The 21,621-nt window shown below is 41.9% G+C and overlaps 1 protein-coding gene across 1 annotated transcript; it reads left to right on the top strand.

The window, feature by feature from the left end:
- The first annotated feature begins 13,980 nt into the window (after positions 1–13,980).
- On the top strand, positions 13,981–20,671 carry cart3 (cocaine- and amphetamine-regulated transcript 3). The gene is made up of 3 exons (XM_043680425.2): positions 13,981–14,177; positions 14,837–14,920; positions 20,354–20,671. The coding sequence occupies exons 1-3, from the start codon at positions 14,034–14,036 to the stop codon at positions 20,459–20,461; spliced, it is 336 nt and encodes a 111-aa protein (XP_043536360.1). The 5' UTR covers positions 13,981–14,033; the 3' UTR covers positions 20,462–20,671.
- Positions 20,672–21,621: the final 950 nt, after the last annotated feature.

The following is a 21,621-nucleotide window of genomic DNA, read 5'->3' as shown; positions in this document are numbered from 1 at the left end:
CAAAAGAACTCTGGATGCTGGAAATCAGAAGCAAAAATAGAAATTTCTGGAGAAGCTCAGCAGGTCTGGCAGCATCTGTGGAGAGAGAAACAGAGTTAATGTTTTGGGTCCTTCTTCAGAACTCAAAGTTGAGTTCTGTAGAAAGGTCACTGGATGGGGGAAAGATGAATTCAAAATTCTGCAGATGCTAGAAATCTGAAATAAAAACAGAAAGTGCTGGAAACACTTGACAAGTCTCTGTGGAGAGAGAAAGCGAGCTAATGTTTCAGGTTGAAATGACCGATCTTCAAAACTGAAGAAAGGTAGAAATGTTTTTAAAAGTTTTCAAGTCAGTTGAAATGGGACTGGGGTGGGCTGTCTGGAGTAAGGAAAGGGAAGTAAGATCTGTGATTGATGGAGGCCGAGGAGATTAAATATCAAAAGATTTCTTGATACAAGTGGAGGGTTGGAGGCTGAGGGGTGACATTTTAGAGGTTTATAAAATCATGAGGGACATGGATAGAGTGAATAGTCAAGGTCTTTTCTCCAGAGGATAGGGGAGTCTAAAACTAGAGGGCATAGGTTTTAAGGTGAGAGGAGAAAGATTTAAAAGGGACCTCAGGGGCAACGTTTTCACACAGAGGGTAGTGCGTGCATGGAATGAGCTGCCAGAGGAAGTGGTGGGGGCTGGTACAATTACAATATTTAAAAGGCACCTGGACGGGTATATGAAGAGGAAGGTTTAGAGGGATATGGGCCAAATGCGGGCAAATGGGACTAGATTAATTTAGGGTATCTGGTTGGTGTGGACAAGTAGGACCAAAGGGTCTGTTTTCGTGCTGTACATCTCTATGACTGCAACAGATAAACAGAATGTAATTGGTGCAGTAAAGGGACAAAGTTATGACCAATCAAAGTGTGAATGGCTACTTCACAAGAGCTGAAAGCAATGTGAGGTGTTAAGAGAAGGAACCAGACAAGACCAACCTGGCCAATGAATTGCAATATGCTCCAGAGCTACCAATATGCACCGTCTATGCTCATTTCTAAACTTTTGGCATTTGGGGCACGGCAAGCTAGAGACATATGTCCTCCTTGTGGATTAATTCATACAGAAGGTTAACCTTTAAACACTTATTAGGCCTGGCAGACAGAGAATGCCAAGAAAACTTGGTTTATAAGGTGCTTCAGACCCAGCAAAGTAATCCTCTTCAGAAATGTCGGTGCTGGCAACGCACATTGTGAGCAAAGTAAGCAGACAGTATTGTGCAAGAGACACAGATCCTGCTTATTGGAAGACAAAGGTGGAGTGGCCTTTGATTTGTGTCCTGATGTTGTGAAAGGTGCTATAAAAATGTACTTTCTTCCTTTCCCTCAATCAAATGCAAGACAGACCACCTTCATATGTTTAACAGATATTCATTTGCAGCAATTTTAAATCAGGCTCTCATTGATCATTTTAAATGATTTGCTTGTCCTAGTCTGAAAATTAACTAATTCTCTCTGACTCTAATCTTATTTCATATTGACTGAAAAAAAGGCTGCAATTTTCCATTCAAGGAACGTGCAAATGAATCAATATAACAGTCAAAGGTGTTTAAAACCTCTTGTAGTAAATTGATTGGTACATATTTCACTTCAGTGGTGGTGGGAGATGCAGTAACTCTTTGATATATTGTAAGGAGGCTCTCAGGTTAGTTCTCATTCTGAACTTGCTGTGCCCCATCCCTCTACATTGCCTTCAGTTGGAGAGCTTGCTTGAATACTGGATGGGGCACAGTTTTCATGATATAGCAGGTTTTCAGAATTAGAATTAGAATTAGTATTAGCTTTATTATCAGAATGTCAGTGCCGAGTCACTGTGAACATCTGAGGTCAGGAGATGGGGATGGTGCTGACAGTGATTTCCCAGAGTTTTTCTCTCCATGTCGGCTGAAGGATTTTTTCCTGTGTGTTATCTTTAACCTCTTCCAGGTGTTTATGTGATTCTGGATTAGCCAGGAAAAAGGACATGTCTAATACTGAGTGTGGTCCAGGTTTGATAGACCAGCTGGGTATTCCCAGCCATTGAGATTCCTATATCCATAGGAAATTATACAGCTGGTGCCAAGCAAGGAGTTGAGTAGGTTGGACCTGTACTCAGGAGAGTTTAAAAGAATGAGATGCAACCTCATAGAGATTCTTAGGGGATTTGACAGGGTAGATACATAAAAGTTATTTTCTCTTGTGACAGAGTCTACACCAGGGCACATAACTTCAGAAGAAGACAGAGATGAGGAGGAATTTCTTCTTTTAGAGTGGAGAGTGTCTGTAAAATCTTTTACTGCAGTGGGCTGTTGAGGTTGGGTCATTAAATATATTCAATAGAAATAAATGGATTTTTAATCAGTAAGGGAATCAAGGCGGGGAGGGAAGGCAGGATTCTCAGTCAGCCATGATTTCATTGACTGGTGGATTAGACTTGATGGGCTGAATGGCGTACTCCTGCCTCAATGTTTTATCATCTTACAGACAATCCCAGTGCAGACAGAGAATGCTGCAGTACAGGTTGAATAGGCACACATCAACTCCACGCATCCTGCAGTATACACACAACATACACATTCTCCTGCAATAGCATGATATAATACACACACACACACACACACACACACACACACACACACACACACACACACACACACACACACACACACACACACACACACACACACACACACACACACACACACACACACACACACACACACACACACACACTCCCAATAATGTGCACATTGAACCTCTGATCTCACCCATCCTGTTGTGTTCCCCTGCTGCAAGGTACTGAGAACCAAGGGTCCAATAGTTTTATTTAAATAGAATCATTTCCAAATGTGGTTTGGGAAGAGAGCATCACCTGAGGGGTAAGTTTGTAGGTAAGTTTGCTCCCAATCAGCTGCATCATGCTATGAGTCTCAGTGCCTTACTGATGAGGGAGAGTGACAGCATTGATGGAAGATAAGGATAACAAATTCAGCTCTTTGGTATCCAGATCACACTAACTCAGGGATGTTCTGGCCCAAGTGCCCATCAGTGTGCAGGTAGAGAATTGGTCTGTTCAATCAAAGACACACAGCAGAAGACTGCACACTGAGTACTGACACTCTTAAATTGTGGGACCACTGACGGTGAAACAGATTCTCCATTCATTCAAAAAAACACAACACGACAAGACACAAATGGAGAATTGTTTGCTCAGACGTGGTTTAGATTGTTGTGGGTTGTAGTTGCTTGAATCGTATTCAGGAGACCATTTATATAATAAAATTAATAACAGTGGGTTTCCTCTCTGGGTTCCCAAGTAAATTATACAATTGTGTTACATACATTGAACCAGTAATTCAACAACCCTGAAAAGAATTTAGTAGATTTATATTGAGAGGCAAGTTATAGGGTCATAGAGTCATATAGCACAGAAACAGACCCTTCGGTCCAACTGTCCATGCCGACCATAATCCCACACTAAACTAGTCCCACCTGCCTGCTCCTGGTCCATATCCCTCCAAATCTTTCCTATTCGTGTACTTATCCAAATGTCTTTTAAATGTTGTAATTGTACCCACATCCACCACTTCCTCATGAAATGAACGACGCTCTGTATAAAAATATTTACCCCTCATGTCTTTTTAAAATCTCTCTCCTCTCACCTTAAACATATGCCCCTCATCTTGAAATTCCCCAACTGGGTAAAGGACACTTGCCATTAACCCTATCCATACCCCTCATGATTTTATAAACCTCTACAAGGTCACCCCTCAACCTCCTATGCTCCCGTTAAAAAAAGCCCCAGCCTATCCAGCCTTTCTTTATAACCCAAACCTTCCAAACCCAGCACCATCCTGGTAAATCTCTTCTGAACCCTCTCCTGCTTGATAACATCCTTCCTATAACTAGGCGACCAAAACTGGACACAGTATCCCAAAAGAGGCCTCACCAATTGCTGTACAATATCAACATTATTTCCCAACTCCTATACTCAAAGAACTGAGACCTTGACTATATGTGATGCAAACTTCACAGATTTATGTATCTGAACCCCTAGGTCCCTCTGTTCTACAACACCACCCAGACCATGAATTGCAAAAGTCCTGCGCGTGTTTGTTTTACCAAAATGCAATACCTCACCTTTGTCCAAATTAAACTCCATCTGCCAGTTTTTAGCCCATTGACCCACTTGATCAAGAAAACCTTCATGGTTTACAACGTCACCAGTTTTGGTGTTGTCAGCAAACTTACTAACCATGTCTCCTATATTCTCATCCAAATCGTTTATGTAAATGACAAAGAGGACCCAGAATTGATCCCTGTGGAACGCCACTAGTCACAAGCCTCCAGCAACCCTCCAATACCTCTCTCTGTCTCCTGTTGCTAAAACAATTATGTATCCAGTTGGCAAGCTCACTGTGAATCCCTGGTGACCTAACTTGACTAATTAATCTACCACGCGGAACCCTGTAAAAGGCTTGACTAAAGTCCAAGTAAATAACATCTACTGCTCTGTCCTCATCAATCTTTTAGACAAATCAATAGTTTGACAGTCTGGTTACCGCACTAAAGGAAGGATGTGACTGAGCTGGAGGGAGTGCAGAGGAGATTTACCAGGATGTTCCCTAGGATGGAGCAATTTAGTTATGAAGTGAGTGTTGGTGCTTTGTTTGGAACCAGGAAATATACAAATGATAACCCTGAACAAGAACAGTGACGCTCACGTCCCTGCAGCCTGTTCTCAACTGGTCCCAAGCTCCGACCCTCCAGGTCATCTAACCAGCTCTCTTAAAGGGGCAATAGCCCCAACTATGTACATGCTTGAATTGCTTGCTTGGAGCAGAGGGGGTGGGGTGGTGGTGTATGTGACTTGAGTGAGGTATGTAAGATTATGAGGAGAATGGCACGGTGGTTAAAACGTTGTTGTTGTCACTTAGTTGAAGGGTCAATAGCAAGGGGGGAGTCATTTAAGGCGAAAGGCAGAGGGTATTTGACAACAGTAATTTCAGGCAGAAAGTGGTGGGATTCTGGAATGCACTGCCTGGGATGGCAGTTCAGGCAAGAAACTTCACAATCTTTAAAAAGTACTTGGATAAGTACTTGAAATATCATTACATTCAGGGCTATGGGTCAAGTGCTGGAAAGTGGGACTAGTGTAGATTTAGAGTAGTATTACTAATGATGGACTCAATGGGCTGAAGGGCCTCTTCTGTACTGAATGATTCTGTGATTGTATGATTTTGTAAACATTGAGGTACTGACCGTGAAGCTGAGGGAATCAAATATAGCAAAGAGCACTGAAGTAGACATTTCGCTCATGTATCCAGGTTCAAGGAGACCCTGGTGATCTTCACGAATGTTCCTCAAATCTCCTCTTGGATTTCATCTTAAAATTATTGCCCTTTGACTAAAGAGAAGAACGGCTTATGTTTGACTCACCGTATGTAAGATCCACGATCTTAACTGGACATTTGGACAGTGGTAGGAACAGGAATTCACGAAACCTGGGCAGTAGGAGTCCACTACCTCAAAACGCACAGCTTGATGTGAGGGAAATGATGGATATAATTTAGTGGGAGTTAAATTGCCACCTGCGTGTTAACCTCACTGCTTTTCCTCTTGCCTCACCAGCCCAGCTTTCAAACAGCAGGAAGTGTTAATAATGGGATCAAGAATTCTGAACTGGAAACAGGGATCACAGAACAAGTCACTCAATATCACTTCAAAACACCACCTTTCTCCCCGGCCAACATCTCTGTCTCAGGCTTGCTGCAGTGCTCCAATGAAGCTCAGCACAAACTGGAAGAACGGCACCTCATTTTCTGTTTGGGAACTCTTCAGCCTTCTGGACTCTAGATTTCCAAAAGGCCTTTGACAAGGTGCCATACAAGAGGCTGTTGCATAAAATAAGGATGCATGGAGTTAGGGGTAAAGTATTAGCATGGACAGAGGGTTTGTTGACTAACAGGAAGCAAAGAGTGGAGATATATGAGTGTTATTCTGGCTGGCAATCAGTGTCTAGTGGTGTGCCTCAGGGATCAGTGTTGGGACTGCAATTAGACACAATTTATATGGATGATTTGGAGTTGGGGACCATTTGTAGGGTGTCAAAGATGAATGGCAAAGCGTGCAGAGCGCAGTGAAACTTTGCAGAGGAACAAATACATTGAATGAGTGGGCAAAGATTGGCAGATGGAATACAATGTAAATAACTGTGAAGTCATACATCTTGGTAGGAGTAACAGTAAAAAGGATTATTACTTGAATGGTAAAAAGTTGCAGCATGCTGCAATGCAGAGGGACCTGGGTGTCCTTGTGCATGAATCACAGAAGGTTGGCCTGCAGGTACAACAGATAATTAGGAAGGTAAATAGGAAGGTAAATGGAATTTTGTCCTTCATTGTGAAAGGGATTGAGTTTAAAAGCAGGGAGGTTATGTTGCAGCTGTACAGGGTGTTGGTGAGGCCACACCTGGAGTACTGCGTGCAGTTTTGGTCTCCTTACTTGAGAAAGGATGTACCAGCACTGCAGGGGGTGCAGAGGAGGTTCACGAAGTTGATTCCGGAGAAGGGGGGTTGGCTTATGAGGAAGACTGAGTAGACTGGGGCTATTTTCATTGGAATTTAGAAGATTGAGGGGGGACTTATAGAGACATATAAAATTATGAAGGGAATAGATAAGATAGAAGTAGAGGTGAAGCAAGGGCTTGTTATCACCTAGTCTGCTATTACAAACAACCCATTACTAGCCAATAATAGTCCCCTTTAATAGCTATTCATTCTCCTAGCCTGATCGTTATCCACTCCTTTGTCTGTCCAACTATCCTTCTTTTCTCTTTGGGCTCTATCTCCACCTATCACTTACTCCTTATCCCCTCCCCCTACTCTATCTTCTGCATAAAAACCAACATTTTCCTAGTTAAGAATCACATAACACCAGGTTATAGTCCAACAGGCTTAATTCGAAGCACTAGCTTTCAGAGCACCGCTCTTTCATCAGGTGGTTGTGTGGAGCAGCGCTCTGAAAGATAGTACTTCCAATTAAACCTGTTGGACTATAACCTGGTGTTGTGTGATCTTTAACTTTGTACACCCCAGTCCAACACCGGCATCTCCGAATCATAACATTTTCCTAGCTACCATAACTTCTGAGGAAAGGTCACTCAACCTGAAATGTTAACTCTGATTTTTCTTCACAGATGCTCCACACTTTCTGAACTTTTCCAGCAATTTCTGTTTTTGAACTCAATATCCACACAGTTCCGGATTGAGGCATTGTGCCAGTGAGGCATACCTGTATTTATTAACCTGGCTTTTTTTTTTCTCTGTCAGAGGTTGGTGACCTCCTGTTCATTTCCTTTATTTCCTGCTTATTTTAGAAAGAAATGCAAAAACATAGTAATTATTTTGCTCCAACTCACAGTGGCTTGCAATTAGCTTCAGTTAAAAAATTTTTATTCAAATGTGGTTTAGGCTTCCTGAATGTGTGCAGTGACACAGTGATTAGATTTAAATCACACAGCCATTTGAATGTGTTCTACTCCAGGGTATACTACAAAAGGCAAAAGTACATATCTGCACTGTGCATCTTAATTAGTTAAAAAAAGGGTGTCTCATTTCTTAGATATAATTGCATATTTAACCAAGTTTTAACCCCTGATTTCATTTTTACATTGAATTCTACAGAATTTATAGCACACAAAAATGCCCAAATGGCCAATTCTGTTTTTCTGTGGGTTCTTATATTCATATAAGCTTAGGCTTGTGAAGTAACTTCCTACAGGCCAGTATCCTGTCACCAAGTTCCCCTTAATTTCCACATGAACAGTCCTTGACTTTAGCACTGACTCATTCAGAGTCAGGTACCAGAGTGACAGTATCCCTGACATCCAACCTTTTCATGTCAGCTAGGGGTCCCTGATTGGACCAGATTGACAGCCCCAACTCCTATTCTATGAGATCCAACTGGCTGACCTCGTTCCAATCACTGAAGCTTGATGTTTCTTTAGACAATATGGAAGAAAAATATATACATGACATGGAGCTCCCACTCTGAGCTTTACAAGTTGCCATCTTCTAGCACAATCTGCAACACATGACCATTGTGTTCTGAGGAAAGGTCACTGGACCCAAAACCTTAACTCTGATTTCTCTCCACAGATGCTACCAGACCTGCTGAGTTTTTGATTTCTGATTTACAGCAGCTGCAGTTCTTTCGGTATTTAGTTATATGGTGCAATTGCACATTTGCACCGATAATGATCACTTCCAAAATGAATCTAACCATCTCCCCTTGACATTCAATGGCATTGCCATTATTCTGTGCCCCACCATTGACCAGAAAATGAACTGAACCATCCCTACAACTGTGACTGAGAGAGCAGGTCAGCAGGCTGGAATCTTGCAGTGAAGGAACTCACTGGGAGAACTAGTCATTTGGATACAGAACTGGCTCCAAGGTAAAAGGTAGAAGAGGATGGTGGTGGAGGGTTGCCTTTCAGACTGGAGGCCTGTGACCAGTGGTGTGCCACAAGGATTGGTTTTGGGTCCACTGCTTTTCATCTTTTATATAAATGGTTTGGATGTGAACATAGGAGGTATTGTTAGTAAATTTACAGATGACTCCAAAATTGGAGGTGTGTTGGACAGTGAAGAAGGTTACCTCAGAGTGTAACGGGATCTCGATCAGATGGACCAATGGGCTGAAGAGTAGGAGATGGATTTTAATTTAGATAAATGTGAGTTGTTGCATTTTAGAAAGGCAAATCAGGGCAGGACTTATATACTTAATGATAAGGATCTGGGAAGTATTGCTGAACAAAGAGACCTTGGAGTGCAGGTTCATAGTTCCTTGAAAGTGGACTCACAGGTGGATAGGATAGTGAAGAAGACGTTTGATATGCTTTCCTTTATTGGTCAGAGCACTGAATATAAGAGTTGGGAGTTCATGTTATGGCAGTACAGGACATTGGTTAGGCCACTCTTGGAATACTGTGTGCAATTCTGGTCTCCCTCTTATTGGAAAGTTGAAAGGATTCAGAAAAAAATTACAAGGATGTTGCCAGGGTTGGAGGATGTGAGCTATGGTGCCTCAGTGGTAGCACTGCTGCCTAAAAGAACCAAGGACTCAGGCTCACTTCCAGCCTTGGACACCAGTCTGTGTGGAGTTTGCATATTATCCCCGTGTCTGCGTGGGTTTCCTCCCACTGTCTAAAGATATGCAGGTCAAGTGAATGGGTCATGCTAAACTGCCCATAGTTTTAGGTGCATTAGTCAGAGGGAAATGGGTCTGGGTGGGTTACTTTTCGGAGGGTCAGTGTGGACTTGTTGGGCTGAAGGGTCTGTTCCCACACTGTACGGAATCTAATCTAAAAAGAAAGAGGCTGAATAGGTTGGGGATGTTTTTCCTGGAGCATTGGATGCTGAGTGGTGGCCTTATAGACTTTTATAAAATCATGAGGGGCATGGATAGGGTAAATAGACAAGGTCTTTTCCCTGGGGTGGGGGAGTCCAGAACTAGAGAGCATAGATTTAGGGTGAAAGGTGAAAAATTTAAAAGGTACCTAAGGGGCATTCTTTTCATGCAGAAGATGGTGCATGTATGGAATGGACTGCCAAAGGATGTGGTGGTGGCCAGAACAATTACAACATTTAAAAGGCATCTGGATGGGTATATGAATAGGAAGGGTTTGGAGGGATATGGACAAATGCTGGCAAATGGGATAGATTAGGTTGGAATATCTGGTCAGCGTGGAAAAGTTGGACCAAAGGGTCTGTTTCCTTGTTGTACATTTCTATGACTCTATGACGTCCAGTCTCCACAAAGCCTGTTCACCATCTATAAAGCACAGGTTAGGATTGTGATGGCCTGCAAGTCACTTGCCTGGATGAGTGCAGCTCCAAAAACACTCAACACAATCCAGAACAAAGCAATCCCACTGGATTGGCACCCCATTCATCCTATTGTACATTCAACCCACCCAACAGTATGTACCATGTACAAGATGCAATTCAACAATTTGCCAAGGATCCATCAACATCACCTTCCAAATCTATGACAGCTATCAATTAACAGCATGACCTATAGGTTCCTCTCCAAGTTGTGCACTAACCTGTCTTGGAAATATAATGCTATTCATTCAGTGTCACTGGGTCAAAGTCTGAAAGTCTCTCCCTATAGCTTAGTGGGCATCCCTATGACCCAAGGAATGCAGCAGAAGGGTTGTTTTCTCTGGATTGTTGGAAGCTGGGGAGAGACTTGATAGAAATCTATAAACTTATGAGATGCACAGATAAGGTTGACAGCCAAAGGAGATGTGAGTGGCAAGTTTTTTACACAAAGTGTGGTAGGTGTTTGGAATGCGTTGCCAAGGGTGATTGTGGAAGTAGGTACTGGAGAATCATTTAAGAGACATTGAGATAAGCACATGAATATGCAAAGATATGGACTAGGGGCAGGTGGAAGGGATTAGTTTAATTTGGAGTCATGTTCGGCAAAACATCGTGGGACAAAGGGCCCGTTCCTGTGCCGTACAGTTCTATGTTCTATGTTCTATTGTGTATGTTCTATGATCTATGTTCTATGTTCTATTTCAAGCATCTTATCACCATCTTCTCCAGGGCAATTAGGAATGAGCAGCAAATGGTGACCTAACCAGTGAAGTCTATATCCCATTAAACAACTATAAAAAAGAAGAGGCCTTTCAGCCCATGGTGATTGTGCTACAAGTTTGCAAAGAATTATCCAATTTATCCCAACTCCAGAGCCCTTGTCCATCCCCCACATCCTCCACTCAGTACTCTATATTGCATCCAAGTTTTATTGCCTTTTTAGAGGCTATTTTAACTGTTTTATGAACTTCTATAAAATAGGCTACCTCACCTTTGGATTTGAATGATAGTTTCAAATGTCAGAGGTCTTGTGTAGGAGGTCTGTAAAGATCTTCATCATGCTATTCAGATTAAAATCAGACTTTATTGGAATGTGTAAATAAAGAAAAAAGTATTGAATCAGAGAGCTAATGTTAAGTAAATAGTTTCCTTTCGTGTGTAAATGTATTCAAAGAAGCAAGTGATATTCACAGAGCAAATAATGATGGCAAGGGACTTCATGTCAATAAGCATCTTCTGAAATGAGTGGTATGGGAAATATCAAACTTCTCTTAAATATCTCTAACTCACATTTTGAATTATACACAGACAATAATTAAAGAAATATGAGGGATATCTAGCAACATATTTAAATATAATGGTTCCTTTACAACTGGGGAGGAATGAAATTTGATTGTCTTGTGACAATGTTCCAAAAGGAGAGAAGGAATATCAGGAGAGTTTGCCCATTAGCCAGTGTTCTAGTGGCAAGGCTCCACAATGTTGGTGGTTGGAGAATTTATCCTGAGGGCTTTAACTTCAGGAATCACTCTGACTCTGGAGGACAGTGTAAAGGTGGAGGCTACCTCACTGAACCTGGGTTTATCACCCTCTGTACTGTCAGTATAACTGTGTGGTATCAAATCAAAAAAGCTCAATAGATTGTCTTAAAGGTGTATTTTAAGAACACATACTGTCTCTGAAACATTATTCATCAGGTGGGGGTAAAGCTGTACATGCATGTGATCTCTCATTGCCCTACTTGACAACACTGACTCCACTTCAAAAATATTTCATTGGCTGCAAATTGCTTTGAGATTCCGGTGCACATAAATACCAGGTTTTCTTTCTTATAGTGTGAAAAATGTTAATATGACACAAAGTACAGCCTACAGTATTGACATTGGACATGGTCCAAAGGAGATTTATTTGATTCATACTTGGATACAAGGGCCTGATGAATTGTATACTAGGCTGTTAAAGGAAGCCAGTGAGATTCTTCGAGGATCATTTTCCAATCCTAATTAGATACAGGTGAGGTACCAGAGGACAGGAGGTCAGCAAATGTAGCAGACAAATAATTATAAGCCAGTAAGTCTGACCTCAGTGGTGGGGAAATTATTAAAATCAATTTTGGGAGAAAAGAGTAGCAGTAACTTCGAGAGGCTAGGATTAATCAGGGATAGTCAGCATAGACTTGTTGAGGGAATGTCATGCCTCACCAACTGAATTGTATGTATTGAGGAAGTAACAAGGAGGATTGCTGAAAGTTGTGCAGTGGTTGTCTACATGGATTTTAGAAAGGCATTTGACAGGGCAACACATGGCAGGCTCCTAAGAAAAAATCCATCACACTCCTGACTTGTAAAAGGTGCTTTGTATATGGTGAACAGGTAATGGAGTAACAAGAGGTGAGGTCTTCCCTTTCGGAGTCCCTATGTACGCACTAGAATAATTGTGCTTGTATGCCATGTATATGCTAGAGTGCTCCTCTGTCTTTGTGTGTGTGTGTGTGTGTGTGTGTGAAAGCAGCAGTGGGTTTGGCTGTGGAGCTGCTCATAGTTGAAGCCCTCCAATACTTATCAATACTGACTGAGCCACCAGTAAAAGGCTGTGGCTGTAGAGAACCGCATCCAAACTTGAATGAGACTTTGAAGCGAAAATACGGACGAGATTCAGGATAAAGCACGACTGCAAATTCACTATTTGATACCTGAATTAAACTTATAGTTCACTGATCAACAAATTGTTTACATTTCCATACGGCGGCATGCAGTATTCCATCTAAAAAAACTGTACTAACTCAAAATACAACAGCGACTGAAGTAAATCCCAACCTTCGTTCATAGTCAAGAGAGACCAGTCCTTAACATACATTTACCGAAGTGTTCTGCGCGGTTTCTCCATATTTAACAGTCTCGTTCAGGGAGGCAAGGTATTTTTGAAGGTAGGCACTGGGCTCTGCAAAAATGGAACTGTTACGTTGTCAATAATGAACGGCATTAACTCGGAGCAAAGTGAGTTCACATATTCGCTCAGACAGTAGCATTGTTTGAGTTGGAATCTTTAGCAGAATTGTGGGGTTCAGTGTTGCTGCTAAACTCGGTGAGTTTGAGTCTCAGTCCAGAATCCGGAGCACATTTGGAAAGCTATCAATTCAATGGGGACATCAAGAGGGTTGGAGATGAACCAAAGCGCTAAACTGCGCTCGGTCTGCCTGCACAAATGGATGTGAAACATCCTGGGGCAATCTTCCAAGGAATGGCAAGAAAGTTCTCTCAGTTTCCAACCTGGTAATCTTTCCTCAACCACAGAAACTGGTTTATTTATCACATTGGTGCTTATGGGACGTTCATTAGCTGAAACGGACAGATTCGCCAACTTCGAAATAAAAGGTCATTGGTTGCATGAATCCCTGTGGAAAATCCCTAGGAACAAAAAAAAATGCAAGCTCTTTCTTAATTGAACACCTTAAGGACGCTGTGTCCTCATTAAAAGTGAAAGATAGAACTCAACTGTAAAACCTTGGTGTACCCAGTGCCAAGAGTTCATTAAAACAGAACAAGTAGACTGGATCCGAACCGATACCAATGGGAACTGCAACACCCCGCTAACAACACAGCAACATTACAGCACTTAGCACTGCCAGAGACATCAGAATGGTTGATTTAAATAAATAATTCAGCACATCAGGAATACAGTTCAGCATTTTTAGCTGCTTTATATCTTTCCTTATACCACTCTTTTCTTCCTCTGACTATTAATCAAACCCCGCTTTTTAACAAAAATAACTTTTCAAACGCGAGTTACTTTCGGAATGAGGCTTTGCAGTTGTTCAGACTTTCAGATTGAAATGTATCTGTGTTCCCCATCCACCCCCATCCCCCTTCATCAGACTGTGTGAAGACTAGTGTTGTGCGATTGGAGCTGGCTGATTTGGTCACTGCTGAGCGGGAGTGAACCATTTTTTGTTGTACCTTTCAACAATAACAAAAAAAAACTTCAATGTACCAATCGCCAAGGCTGAATAGCTCGCCGTTAAAACTGGGAGGAGCATGTGAGTGCTTATAGATCAGCAATGCTCTTCTATAAAAAGCTGGGTCCCTGATTGAACATTCCAAGTCTTCTTCTGTTGAGGGTGAGCCTCTGTTCAGCACCATGGAGAGCGACCGTCTACTCGCCGCCATCTACCTCTCTGTCCTTCTGTCTCTGGCCAGCGGCTCTGACAACTCGGATTTAGAGACCAGAGCCCTGAGAGACTTCTACCCCAAAGATCCATACCCTTCCAGCGAAAAGGAACTGGTCAGTATTATATCCTCTTTTTTATTTCCTTAACTAACGGTTTCTTGGGTGTGCCTAACAGAAGGAGACAGATGAGGTACTGTTTAACGTTCATAGTCATTAGTGTGAACATTTGGCAACATAAAAGCAGCTAGCTGTGGATGCTGGGAACCTGAAATTAAAAACAGACACTCAGCAAGTCTGGCAGCATCTGTGAGGAGAGAGAGAGAAAAAACAGAGTTCTGTTACCGTTTGCCTATTGAATGTGCCTTTGTTTTAAAGAAATTTGTCGAAGATGTTGATCTGACCCTTTTTTTAAAGAAAAAGACATTGAAAGTTTTAAGCACAACGATTATTTGAAGTGAGCAAACACCTGAGTAAAGGGATTGGAGATGGAGGGCACGAAATTCCCACCATGACAGCGTGTGAGGGGTAACTTCAATGGATTCAGTCAGTTTCTTGATGAGTCGGTGGGTGGTTTTTTTTGGGGGGGGGGGTGCGTGTTAAAATGTTGTAGGAAGCATTCCATTTGGCTCAGATATTATGGCAGTCCTGTGATCCCAATAATTCGTGGAGGAGTTCCGACTCCATTTCAGGTTCTTGTACTCAAGCCAATTCGATAAAAATGCTTTAAACGGCTGATTTATTTATTTTTTAATGTGACCTGGTTTGGCCCACAGCTCGGAGCACTGCAAGAAGTCTTGGAAAAACTGCAGACGAAACGGCTCCCCGCCTGGGAAAAGAAGTTTGGACAAGTCCCACTGGTAACGTCAACCTGCTGTGGCTCTGTTCTTTCTATTCTAGTCCTTGTAGTGTCCTGGGGGTTGCAGAGGGAGTGAGAGAGAGCAAGAGAGAGAGAAAGAGAGATGTCCTTTTTGTTTTTCGAATAGGAGATCGGCCAGCGGCCGAGTTACTGCCTGAGGGAAAGGCACTGTCAACATTTGAGGTGGGACTCTCCCGGTCCCAGAATCTGCACCGGGCATCCCATATTCCCACTTTGGTCACTGCCCTGTCTGTGCTACCTGTCTCCATCACAGAATTTCTTCCCAAATCTTGTTGAGTTGCTTTTGGGAACTGGGACTGCATCTGGTGAGATAGCAGAGGGAATGGTCAGTAAATGGCCCTACCCAGTGACCTGGCTACCATGTCCGAAACACACATATCCCTTTATTAAACTGGTTATGGGATATTCCCACTGAGTGTCTGACGAGAATTGAAACAATTTTAATTCGGTTCTCCCATCAATCTGAGTCTGAGGGGAGCGGGGAGGTTGGTTTCACAGTTGAACCCCAAAGTCCAGGCTGTTCAAGATCTGACTGACGGCCTCCCTGTCAACCCCCCCCCCCCCCCCCTTTGAAACGGGATGAAATGATCAATTTACAGGAGAATTCACTTTCAGTTTGCACCCACCACGTCCCTTGGCTATTGCAAGGCATTGTCCATGGGAGGTGAGCGGAAACAACACCGGCACTTTGTGTCGATAACCTAGCGCCAGGACAATATCCTACCCACTCCGTATGCGAGACAGCCGTCTCTCATTAACCTTGGAAACCTACAGCACTCCCTTCAGTCGTGCTGGTCGGCTTCAGCAATTGTAATCCTGCCTTGGGACTGTCTCCGCTCAGCGCTGACGGGAGGTAGGCGCCAGTGTCTACATTGTCAATGGCCTGACTGTCATTGCATTCATGTAGAACATGAAAGGGTTTCCTACTGAGACCTGTATGACCCATTCTTTCCAGCTTTTTCGGAGATGTAGTTTCACCCACATAAAATCTTCGAGCTCTACAGCATGAAAACAACCTTTCGGTTCAACTCGTCCATAATTAATCTATTCTTCACTCTATTCAGCACATTTGCCAGCAGACAGCAATCAGGCCATTGAATTATGTTTGCCTCCAACCCGCCTCATTTACAATTTTAGGGGAACATAGCCAGGTATCTGCGACCTGGGATTCTGTATTTGACTGCAGCGTCCCAGTGTTGAAAAAGGAGACATGGTCTGTGGTCCTGCTCCTTTCAGTTGGAGGAAGACCCCAGTGAACCACCGTACCAGCCAAGATTCACGCACCCACACATTGTCTAAAGCCCAGTTAGCATCCTGGGGGAGAACATCGAGGGTGAGGAAGAAACTGCCCAGAGAGTAAATCAACATCCTTGCTGTTCTTTCTAGTAGAGTTCATCTTTTGGTCGTCATCATAATTTCTCCCCAAGATTGAGAGGTTCAGAATTAGGCAGTAATTAAATCATTGCCTTCTTCCAGTTTATCTTTACACAAAAGGTTTCTTAAAGGGACTGAAAAGTGTATTTGATAAAGTGCCATTGCGTGCACAAAGGAATTTTCTTGTTCAGTAATGACCTGGCTTCAGTAGCTCCAAACCTGCTGGAGATTTAAAAGATGTTGCTGGGAGAACTGAACGTAAATATTGCTGGAGACTTGCAGGAAACTGAAGAAATGACCAAATAAATAACAAAGGTAATCTAGACAAAATTTATCTCCCCTCCCTCCCCCCCAAAAAAATCATTGAAACATGGTCCTGTATGAAATAATCAACACAGTGGCTCGGTGGTCAGCACTGCTGCCTCATAGCGCCAGGGACCCGCGTTTGATTCCCCCCTCGACTGACTGTAGAGTTCGCACATTCCTCCCAGTGTCTGCGTGGGTTTCCTCCGGGTGCTCCGGTTTCCTTCCACAGTCCAAAGATGTGCAGGTGAGGTGAATTGGCCATGCTAAATTGCCCATAGTGTCCAGGGATGTGCAGGAAGAGGGTTAGCCATGGAAGAGGGTAGGTCTGGGGGGGTTAGCCATGGGAGAGGGTGGGTCTGGGTGGGATGCTCTTCAGAGTGGCAGTGTGGACTCGATGGGCCGACTGGCCTTCTTCCACACTGTAAGGGTTCTATGGATAATCCTCTTTATAGCAATTTGATGATTTATTATGGACCATGAAGACAAGCACAGGAAATGTACACTATCTCTTTCTGACAATGACAGAAAACATACCACACTCAGTGAAGTTGAATTTATTCTCTGAAATTGATTTGTATGCTGGTGATAAAGCTCTCAAACAACAGCCCATTTTTATCTGATTAATTTCTGCAGATGAATGCAGTTTTGTTTCTGTTGGAAGAGTTTGCCACCATTTCTTTGAGTTGAACAAACTTTTCCAAACTTGAAACAAAATAACATTTTCAGTGAAGCTAAGTGAAAGGATTTTAATTTGCTTTTGATTCTCAATGAGAAATAATAGGAAATTTAACGATGTAGCTGAACACAGCTTTATTTTCCAACATGGTATAACGTAACAACATTAGAAATAGAAGCATGATGCCATTCAGTCCTTTAAACCTGCTCTGCCAGCCAATAAGATCATGACTGATTAGATTGACCTAAACTCTGCTTTCCTACCTGTTCCCACCACCATGATCCTCAAGTACTTATATTTTTCATCATGAGGCTAATCATAAGGAGAATAACCCAAAGAACTGCAGATGCTGAACATCTGAAACAGAAATTACTGGAGAAAGTCAGCAGATCTGGCCTCATCTGTGGAAGAAGGTGGGGTTAATGCTTCAAGTCCTGTGATCCTTCTTCAGAGTAGTTCTTTGCTGAGTTTCTCCAGCAATTTCTGTTCTAATCATGAGAAGAGTTGGGACCAGTTATTGAGTCTCTGCTATGACCCCATCCTATACAGACCAGGAATCAAACTTGTACCCTTCACCAATTGTATTGACAAGAAATGATGGATAATGCATACTGTTAATGTGCAAATAACTCAGCAGCATCTGGTCATAGAGACAAAACCCATTAATTTGAAATCGACACAAATAATTGGACAATTTTCAACACTCAGGTCCTTTGCTGAAAAGAATATCTCACACTTACCTTCCTCACAGTAATGTTTCTGCACATGAATTGGTTATTAAAATCCTTGTGGAAAGTTAAGTCCTGTAATTGACAATGCAAATTTAAACAAATTGATCATTGATAGCCAAAACAAAAACCCAATATGCTGGGAATCTGAAATAAAAGCAGAAAATGTTGGATGTACTCAGCAAGTCAGCATCTGTTGAACAGGAAATTAAATTTCAAACTGACAACCTTCTGTCAGAATGCAATGGATTAAAAATTAACCTGTTTTGCCCAGGCAGTGAACAATTAAGAGTGTGATGTCTCATTCCTTCAGATTGTGAATAGTTTTAGAACATTTTTCAAACCTAAGCATTTTTTCTTTTTCTTTTCTGCCTCTTTCTCTCCATTCTTAATCCAATCTTTCCCCCATTTAAAAATCTCTTTTAACATCCAATTTGACACTGAATTCATACACTCTATAATGTCCTTCTCCTCAGTTTTCCTTCATTTCTCAGTTCTGAAATCTCCTTGGGCAAGGAAGTAGACTCTTGTTGGTCCATTGACCTCTGAAGTGCCGGATGCTGCATTAGTTTTGCTGAACCTTTCTCAGCTTCTACTTCCAGCAAATTATGGCTCATGAAAGGTAGTCAGAGCTGAAATTCAGTGAAAAAGATTGAACATCATGAGATGCACCAATCCAGATAGATTTAGCCCTTCTTTCCTTTGTACTGATTTTGATGGCAAATGTAATGTCATGTGTGAATTTGAACAACAGAGGCCAGACGATCCCTGGTTCCATCCACAGCAGGTAAGGAGTTAAGTGGTCTCAGTGTTTCAGTAGTAGGGATGCTATCATTGCTGTTAGCATTCCAAGCTAAAAAGCAAAAGAATCCTCCTGGCAATTTATCATTCATTAACTCTGCAGGAAAGTGGTCATTTGTGGATTGTATTTGACAGTGATAGTTTTGTAATGGATTAATGGACAACACTTATATAGTAAGCTTCAATGTAACTTGTCTTATCCACTTGGATGAAATGCCAGAGGACCCCCTCACATCAAACCTATGTGCAAGCTAATACAAAGACAACTGAAAAGAACTAACTAAACCAGAAGATGGATTGTCTTTGTGCAGATTATAGAACTGTATCCATTTGCAAATTGGAAAACCCCACAGATAAGGGCAAGATTAAATTGATTTGGTTCTTTAAGTGTCGAGAGTGTGGTGCTGGAAAAACACAGCAGGTCAGGCAACATCTGAGGAGCAGGAGAATCAATGTTTTGGGCATAAGTCCTTCATCAGGACTGATGAAGGGCTTATGCCTGAAACATTGATTCTCCTGCTCCTCAGATGCTGCCTGACCTGCTGTGCTTTTCCAGTACCACACTCTCAACTCTGAACTCCAGCATTTGCAGTCCTCACTTTCTCCTCCACGGTTCTTTCTGCATCTGATAAAATGTCAGTAATGTGGATAAACTGAATGATATCCTTATAGTCAACTTGTATAGAGTAATTCAATGTCTTGTGTGAATTTACCCATCAAACAATAATTCATGAACTTGGATTTTTTAAATGTGTTTATTCATTCATAGCGTGTGGGCATCACTGGCTGAGCCAGTATTTATTGCCCTCCACTAAATGCCCTTGAGAAAATGGTGGTGAGTTGCTCACTCATTTATCCTCACTGACTTATCATTAAAGGAATTTAAAATCATTTTTCTTTTTGGACTTAAGGATTATTGAATGAAGAATGGCTTTGATTTGGACCACTTGCACACCCAGTTAATGTTAACCTCTCCTTTGTATATTGTACAAATCACTTTGTATATCACTATCCCAGTATTGTACTTCTTCTTCGCTCTCAGAAGCCTGTACATCCATTTCTACCTCCACCTCTCTGACTTGTTTAAGATGCAGCTTAAAAGTGGCTTTTTTGACCAAGATTTTGGTCTTAACATTTCAAAATTATTACAGGTCAAATCTTGTCGGATAGAACCCCTGATACCTTTTACTATATCGAAAGTACGAGATAGATGCAAGTTGTTGTCTGGAAAACTTGCTATTTTCTGTTTGCCTCATTACCCAATTACTACTCAATTACACATAACTTTATGTTAGCAAATGAATTCCAATTTCATGCAATTTGTTTGGTTTATGAGTAGAGAAAGCTGCGTTGATAGAATCAGTGAACAAAGATTTGGATGATCAGCAACTGCAGTGCCCTGATTGGATAAACTGTCCTGCTTGTATGCAGTTAATTCTACATAATGGCATCCTCTATATCCAATGGAGGAGCCTCAGACTGCATTGAAGTCATTAACCAGTAAGGTCTTGTTTTTGTCTATTTCCAGTGCGATGTTGGGGAACAGTGTGCTGTCAGAAAAGGAGCCAGGATTGGGAAGCTGTGTGACTGCCCCAGGAGTTCTGGCTGTAACTTCTTCCTGCTTAAATGCTTGTAGAGAAACCCAAGATATCTGGCAAAACCATTTCTATTTACAATAGATAGAGGCAACATATGTCTGGTGGACATATTTTACATACAAAACATTGTTAACACTCCATAATGTAATAGTACATAGACCTATTCCTGTACAAGAGCCTTGTTCTGTCTGTGTTTCACTGCCCTTGGAAAGACTGAATCTATTATTAAATATGTTATTCTTGTTTTCTTACAGTAGTCTGTCTGGTCTCTAGGTTCCCATGTTTAGTACAAGAATAACCAGTTTTGGTGCAATATTACTGGTTGTAGCAATGTCTGCCTCAAAATAAAATGGTCTTTCCATCAAATGCCAGGGATGTTTTTTATCTAAATACATCTGTCACATTTTAAAATGTTGGGTCAACTCCAAACTGTATTACAAGCTGGAACATATTTTTGTTTTAAGAATTATTGTCTGAATTAGGCGTTGCTGGCATATGTTGCCATTCTTAAAAGACCTAATTCACTGAGAGAACTGCGGAAATTGTAAATCATAAAAAGGAATTGCTGTAAAAAAACTCAGCAGGTCTGGCAGCATCTGTGGAGACAAATCAGAGGTAACGTTTTAGGTCCAGTTCTGAGGAAGGGTCCCTGAACCCAAAACGTTTACTCTGACTTGTCTCCACAGATGCTGCCAGACCTGTTGAGCTTTTTCAGTGATTTCTGTTTTTGTTTCTAATTCACTGAGAGATTTGTTAGGCCACTTCAAAGGGTTGTCAAGAGTTAACTGTATCAATATAGGACAGGGTCTCACAACATACAGGGCAGAGGGCAGATTGTTTTCCAGGAAAGGGGATATATAGCAACATTGTGTGGTGAACGTACCTCTTGAGTATCAACAGGATGGAAATCCAGGAAAGGCGAGCTGAACAGATTGAGTGTCTCTTAAAGAAGAACAAAGCAGATTGCTTAACTATAAACTTTTGGAGGGTTTAATTTCTTCTGTTTCAGAATTAGCTTTGTGGGGACAATAAATAATTTCTTTGTTGTGACCTTCTCCCCTCACTGGTTCTCCTCAGTCCACACACCACAAGAAGACAAGAACATAAGACATCAGTGCAGGAGTAGACAATTGGTCCCTCAGAGCTGCTGCATTAATCCACAAGATCAGGATTGATTCTTAAACCTCATTGCCATTTC

Source organism: Chiloscyllium plagiosum, unplaced genomic scaffold (genome assembly GCF_037043375.1).
Source record: "Chiloscyllium plagiosum isolate Xiang-an unplaced genomic scaffold, Cpla_swu_hap1 HiC_scaffold_42, whole genome shotgun sequence".
Lineage (NCBI taxonomy): Eukaryota > Metazoa > Chordata > Chondrichthyes > Orectolobiformes > Hemiscylliidae > Chiloscyllium > Chiloscyllium plagiosum.
Note: the sequence above shows the minus strand (reverse complement) of the source record. Positions and strands in the feature narration are given on the sequence as shown.

Coding starts and splice junctions, on each gene's coding strand:
- cart3 (XM_043680425.2), top strand. CDS start 14,034: ATGGAGAGCGACCGTCTACTCGCCGCCATCTACCTCTCTGTCCTTCTG. Junction 14,178..14,836: donor CTTCCAGCGAAAAGGAACTG/GTCAGTATTATA, acceptor TTTGGCCCACAG/CTCGGAGCACTGCAAGAAGT. Junction 14,921..20,353: donor AGTTTGGACAAGTCCCACTG/GTAACGTCAACC, acceptor GTCTATTTCCAG/TGCGATGTTGGGGAACAGTG.